General features: G+C 50.4%; 1 protein-coding gene across 1 annotated transcript in view; it reads right to left on the bottom strand.

Moving 5' to 3' along the window:
• Window positions 1–6,648, bottom strand: part of LOC111261651 (uncharacterized) — a 94,745-nt gene extending 88,097 nt beyond the window's left edge. The window contains exons 1-2 of the mRNA XM_086968792.1: window positions 4,770–6,648; window positions 1,394–4,592 (exon numbers count right to left, since the gene is read on the bottom strand). Of these exons, the coding sequence (XP_086824918.1) occupies window positions 2,637–4,592; window positions 4,770–6,074 (3,261 nt within the window). The 5' untranslated portion in view covers window positions 6,075–6,648 and the 3' untranslated portion in view covers window positions 1,394–2,636. The remainder of the gene's footprint in view (window positions 1–1,393; window positions 4,593–4,769) is intronic.
• Window positions 6,649–7,085: the final 437 nt, after the last annotated feature.

Below are 7,085 nucleotides of genomic sequence, written 5' to 3'. Positions count from 1 at the left end.
ATAGCCCCTCTCTTGTTCATTCCTTCCTTTTCACCTAGTTCCGTGTTTTCTCTCAATCAGTCTCACTCGGCAAGCGGCATAAATCGCGCTGCGTCTGTCTGTCGTGATCCAGTCGTCAAACCACAGCTCATTGGTCTCGATGCAGCGGTGAGCTAAGGCTTCCGCAATGAGAGCACTACTTGGCAAAGTAATCGATTGGCTGGCACTTTTAGTTGCGGGCTACACAAACGCTACCATCGAACCCCAAACGAATAAGATCATGAGAGAAAGAGATTTAGAGGCTAGTTGGAGGTCAAGGGACAAAAAAAGCGGGAACTTAACTTCACTGTTTTTCTACTTCTGCCTGTTCTTTGTTCTTTTTTTTGCTTGTTTTCGATTTCTGCAACGCGGTTCCACCGTTGTGCAGACTAAACGAAGCTGGAAGATGTAAGCATAGGTGACGGCCGGGAACTTGATGAGATTGGAAAATATAAGCGGAAAAACGTGTCGCTTCTTAAAATCGAACTACTTGCTTGTAGTGTGCGCCATAACAAGTAGGGAAAACAAAGGGACGACAAATTTATGTTTAAAGTATTTAAAGAAAGGTCAAATGGGGACGACTTCGTGGTGTCAGCGAATGGGTGCGAGGACAAATCGTCGATCAGTAGTTTGCGACCATAATGGAAACCACCAAAATTTCAAAAAGGTCAACTACCTTGTTTATCGAATGAGACGACAGTTGGTAAGCCAGCTGAATCGATTGAAAGGTCAACCTAACTGAAGTTATACGAAGGAAATGTTTTTACACTCCAAAGAAGAGACAGGTTTTTTAGGTTTCGTCTACTTTACTTTGGGTAATTATAATAAAGCTAAGGTGGAACGTTCCTATGTGCGCCTCTTGCAAACTATACGCTTCCTTTTATTGAAGCCATGCATTAGGAGCCATCATACAAGCTAGATACCTCTGTTTAATTCGATAGCACTCACTTTCGACTGAAATGCATTCCCAAGACCAAATTAATCTGCAGACAATGTATGCTAGCACAAATTGCGTCTACTTCATATGTATAGACAGAAACTAATGAAAACGACAACGTTAGTTGTACGCGTTTTCTAGATTTTACTCTGTTTTGCCCCACTGCTCCTTTTTAGGCGATCATGAATCGACGACGAAATTTGCCATGGTCCTCAAACGTCTTGCCCCAGCCTTACGTTACGTGTTGCTGTGTTCGTCATTTTTCCTCTTGTAATTCCACTGATACCCAACTTTGTGGCTGCATGTACTCCGTCGGGGCGTATTTAGCAGGCATCGTAATCCAAATCCATCAAATGTCATAATCCGAATGGCACATTTACCATTACCGGTACTCGAAACTCAGTAGCTATCTGAATGTATGGGTCGTATAACACTCACCTTTACCGAAAGAGCCTCTGGTATGCGTGCGTGCCATCATAGGTCACATGCATTTGTATGGAGCCTAATTCCCTTTGTAGTAAATGTTATTACTTTCCTTGTACAAAAAAGCTGTTATTGTTATTAAATTTCATCATCGTCGAATAGCGGAATAATTTTGGTAGATAAAATGACTCAGTTTAATAACACACATTTTTCACATCGCGTCATTGTTAATTAGATACCAAAATCTTGTTAGTATTCATGGCATCGTTCGCAACTATCGTACTGTGCACGCAATCCATTGAGTCGTCATAAGTAGGCTGATCTAACGCTGATGCAGATCTAAGCTGGGGCGTCATTGGGACTGACCCACCGGAATTCGGCGGAGAGCTGCGAAAGGCACTGCTCTGTTATTGTTGTTGTGAACGTAACGATCGTTGATAATAACACCTGCTGCCGACACGGCGCACTTTCACGTTAAGGAAATAAACCGTAGCTCACACAGTATCGTCAAGCAAACACATACTCATTGTAGACGCTGTAATAGAAGTAGCCATATTTGATTCTATTACATACTATTACTACGACTGTTGTATAATTGCTATTACCATACCCCAAGCATCATTTATTATTGGGTGATTGGCACTCACACTGGAACAGGAAGCCACAAATGGTTGAAGATTGTGTACAGTTGTGAACTGAGATGTGCGCTTGGTTGACTTGGGTTGGGCTGTTCGTACATGCACTTGCTAAAAAAACCAGCTTGTTTAGACAACACGAACCGACCACAGACTCTTGTTACGATAGCGTTTAGGTACGTTTTGGGTACGTTCAGTTGCGTTTTACCGTGCCGTCTGAGTCGATCCGGCGACATTCGACATTCGCCCTGTACACGCATTTTTGCCGTACAAAAACTGTTGTTTGTACACTTTCTGTACACTGTACATAGTGGCGCATAATGGCGTACGCGCGTCGAGAATATTTGTCGTCGGAAGCTCGATCACGTAATTACACGGTAGCATAACGTTGCCCTGCTATATCTCATAAGTTCAGTTTCCGTGTGTTGCGTCCGCTTGACGCAGCACATCTGATCTGCCGTAGCCGCATGACGGCAGCAGAAACAATGATGGACTCTGCTGTGGAGTTTTTATAGAACTAATCTTTTCTCGGCGGCCCACCGATGCAGGTTACAATTGTCGAGATGCTGTCCAATGCTTTGGCGACGTTCGAACCGGGTTCAACCGGCGGGCCGGGCGAAGACTCAGCTGGGCACGTTGTGTAGCGCATGGCCGCTGCTGTTTCTAGTCGAGCTTGTGCTGTTACTCGAGCTGTTATTGTCGTTGGTGGTGTTAGCAGACGTATTGATACCGCTTCCACTGCTATTGTTGTTCGTGCTACCTGAAGATGGATGCCCAACGGCCGTCGAAGACATTGACTGGCTCGCTCCTACTGAGCTGGCTGTCATTGAGCTCGCCGCATTCGGGCTTATTCCGTCGATTGTTTCAGATCGCATAGCGGTCAGCGATGCGCACATCAGGGGCGAGACGGATCGTCCCCCGCCGCCAACGGCTGCACTGACACCTACTCCGCTACTTGGTGCCACTGCAAACACCGGCGAACTCTCTTCCAGCAAGTTCGACATGCAGGAGTTTGTTTGACTGTTAGCTTGGTTGTTTGAGAACAATTGATTGATCTGGTTGGGTTCGTTGATCGTTTGATGGGATGGGGCAGTAGCCGATGGCAGCTTGCCATTAAGGGTCCGAGAGCTTTCGGTGGCAGCTTGGCGTAACAGGGGAAAACGTCCGTCGAAAGATGATGTAGACGACGAATTGTTGCTCTGCAGTTGCGTCAGTGGCTGACTGATTTGTTGGAGTGGATGCTGAAGAGGATGTGATATCTGTTCCTGTTGTTCAGGTATTCCAGGCGTTAATGTAGGCGTCAATACGCCAGTCGATGTCGTTACGTCGCCAAGCTCTGTGGACCCACTTACTGAAGACCGCAATACTTCACTGGGCTTGCTTTGATAGCTGCTGGCACCTCCGCTGTGTCCACCACAAGGTGCACCCAGTCCGATGGCAGCTATTGGTAACAGGGGAACTCCGCGGCTCCCGACCGGGATTCCTCCTCCGAGACTTCCTGGCGTCGAATCGGCCGTCGCTGGAGAGTCATCATCTGCCAGCAACGGGGTTACTTCTTGCGAGTCCTCAGTGCTCGTGGCTTTGCTGCTGCCCACCTTATTTACCGAGCTATTAAACGAAGTCCGTTTAATACCTCCCTTAGAAAAATCCCGTAACACGATGACGTCAGCAGTGTTATTGCTTGCGGCCAGGTCGTTGTCACTGGTTGATATCGACGACAGTCCATCACTTTCCATCGAGGCGAACAACTTGGAGGACAGCTGCATCCGCAGTGAAACCGGCAATCGGCTGAGGTACATGTCGAGATGGAGGCCCGAGGACGCGGAGGCCGATCGACTCATGTAGAATGACTTAGACGACGAAGGCGTGTCACAGCCGTCCGGGTCAAGTATTTGCAGATCCGTGGGCGAAGGTATAAACGTCGCCTCGTACTGGGGACTAAGAAGAAAATTCGTGCAAGTCGAAGATGTTGAGAGCGACGGAGCGGGGCGCATCTTGAATGGGGGAGTAGCCCCTGTTCGCATGTGCAACGGAGCGAAGCTTAAAGAACTCGGTGGAGCGCCGCTGTAATTGCTGCTGCTGTTGCTGCTACTATACGGCGAAGCCTGACCTGCGACATGCGAGCTCCGGCCGGCGCCTCCCGACGACAGCCCGGGGAGATGTGTATTGTAGCTGTGGTAACCGCCGCCGTAATGGCGATATTGTTGATGCCCTAATGATGGATGATTGACGCTTGGTGTACTCCCAGCTCCGCTGGCGCTCACAGCGTTATAGCTGTTGTGCGGGCTGGCCGACTGGGGTAGACCGCTGCCGATTGCGCCACCTATGCCACCGGCACCCACGTTACCGCTGATCGAGCAGGTCCACACTCCCGAGGAGCCGAGGATCGGGGGTAGCGACAGATTTGACGCCGGAGTGGAACAGCCTGATCCGGAGCCCGTGTCGCCGAGCACCGCGGCCGACTGTGCCGAGTCCGCGAGATATCGTTCCGGATAGTCGGGATAGGCGCGGTAGTCCGGATGTACCGGGTCTGGGTATTCCGCAAACGCACCATCGGATTCAGCCGCCGAACTGGCCAGCTGCGGCGAAGGGCCTGAACGGCCGGCCGCGGTCGAGGCAGGTTTACTGGCCATACTGCTGCTGCTGTTCATTGTTACGCTGCTGCTTCTTTTGTTAGTAGAATAATTAGAATTATAATTATTATTAGTCGACTTGTCGGTGCTCACGCCGGCGCGGTGAGTTTCCGATGATCTTACAGGCACTATGGTAGTCTTGGACCCTGCCACCACTGACGACTTTCGCCTGCCATCTCCTGCCACACCGGAATTCGAATTTCTACTGTGTTGTTGCAATAGTAGATTTTGCTGCTGCTGGTGAAGATTACTGCTACTATTCGAAGTACACCTGTTACTATTACTAGGGTAACTGTTGCTAGGATAATTACTATTACTTTTTTTGCGGTCGTCATTATGGCTATCCACGTTGTGGCTATGTATTCCCGTTAGGATTGTTGTTGTTTTTGCCGTAATTGCAGTACTACTGTTCAAACTGAACGCCGACACCATTGAACTAATGGCAGGTAACACAGTTGTTGGCGATGAATTACTGCTTGAATTTGTCGCATTAGTAATGGGCATGATAGTGGTAGTACTATTATGAATATTCGTAGTTATTAGTTGATTCATGTTATTAGAATGACAATGCGGGTTGCTTGCAGCATTGACGCCACTAATTGGAGGCGAGGACCAAGGATCCTTGGCTCCATGGGCCGCTGCAGTTACTGTGGCCGCTACTAAATCATTGGTCTCATTATTATCAGCTATCGCCTGTCTTATCGTCGTCGCACTGATGCTGCCGTTACTGTTGCTACGTAATGTGGCGGGGGCGGCGTTGCTACCCCCAGCGACGGTGGGGGCGGCGTCCGGCGTTTGACCAGCGGCCGCCTGTGCGTCGACGGGCGGTTTCGGTTTACGCCTACCCTTGGGCGGCAGTGGTAGTATCGGAACTAATGCCTCTCCAATAGACGGTCTCTTTTCGTCCACAGGAACTACCCTGTGGTGGTGGTCTTTCACTCCGAAGGTTAGAACACACGCGGCCACAATACAGATGCCGCCCAGGCCCATGATTGCAGGCCCAGCGAATGACAAGTTGTGCAGATGGTACTCCATCGAACGATTGACCGTGGTGCTTGTCTCATTGTTAACGTTGTCAATCACGATGACAGTGGTCGACAGTTGCTCGGCAAGGAAACCCACTACACACATAGCCGTCCCAATGGCGATTAAAAGCACTCCCGGCGTGAGAGCCTTGGCGAACTTCCACACGCAGCCGAGTGACACGTATGCGGGAATTAGACTATGTTGCTTATCCTCGTCGTCCTGTGCCTTGTTGGCATTGCTGTCCTTGTGAGGCGATGAGCCGATGGCGGCGCCAGTCACAGAAGTAGGCAAGGGTCCGAGGTTCACATGGGATGGCGCCCGAGGTCTGCCCGGCACAGCGAGGGGCCCTGGCGCCCTATTCTGTTGGCGTAACTGGCGGCCGATGACAGCCGCGCTATTCATTCCGGAAAGGAAATCCCAGCAACGAGTGGCTCGTTGGCGAGGTCGGGGCGCGTCTTGGGCGCGTTTGGCGCCCGAAGCGGCCTGGCTCAGCCGCAGGCACCCCGACTGCCCGCCGTCATCGACCCCGTAGCTCCTTCGTCCCCCCTTCCTGACTAGTACTAGTTAGTAAAAGTAGTAGTTAGGACTAGTGCTTGAAGTTGTTTGTAGTAGTTAACCTGTTGTTGCTTTCGTTGTTGTTTCGGTGGTTGCTATTGTTGTTGATTCTAGTTGTAGTATCGATAGGTCGTTGTTTACTTACTTCTTCTTCTTCTTTTTGTAGTTGTAGAAGTTGTTCTTCTTGGTTTGTTGATGTTGCTAATTTTCTTGTTGGTGTTGATGTTGTTTATTTTTAATTTTAGGTGCACCTAGCTTGCTACGGCCTGAGGCTGATGTACTTCCTACCGGCCTGAAGCCAACTAACTAGGTTACACTGCTCGGCCTAGGCTGGGGCCTGCTCTAGCCAGCCGTTCGCCTAGGCGAGCTCGACGCAACGCTCTGCGGCAGGCGGTCGCATTGCAACCCGAAAGCCCCTGTTAGCGACGCCACGCCGGCGCTCTCTCCCCCTCGGCCTCGCCCGTTTGCCCTCGCCCAATGTCCCCAAAAGTCTCCTGAAAAGCCCCCAAATGAAATCCCACGCTTTCCCCCAATGAAGGCTCTAGCTTTACTTACCCACCTAAACGTCCTTTCTCTACAGAAGTCCCACAGCCAATGCTGGTGCTATTCACAAGGCCCTGCTTCTAAGAGGTCTGGCCGCCCCACAATAGTGGTAATGGTAGCGGCGGTGGTGGTTTATCACCTCTCCCTCATTTCCCGTGCTTTTTCCCTTCCCTCCTTGCGAACCCAGGGCGAAGAGCCCTGGCAGGGCTTGCCAGGCAGGGTGAAGGCAGCTTGCCTGCCTTGTGAGCAGCGTCGAATCGACCGAGCCACCAAACCCTGCTGCTGTGTTAGAGATGGTCGCCGACTAGAACCACT

This window comes from Varroa jacobsoni, unplaced genomic scaffold, assembly GCF_002532875.2.
Source record: "Varroa jacobsoni isolate VJ856 unplaced genomic scaffold, vjacob_1.0 scaffold_578, whole genome shotgun sequence".
Lineage (NCBI taxonomy): Eukaryota > Metazoa > Arthropoda > Arachnida > Mesostigmata > Varroidae > Varroa > Varroa jacobsoni.
This window is presented reverse-complemented; position numbering and strand designations above follow the sequence as displayed.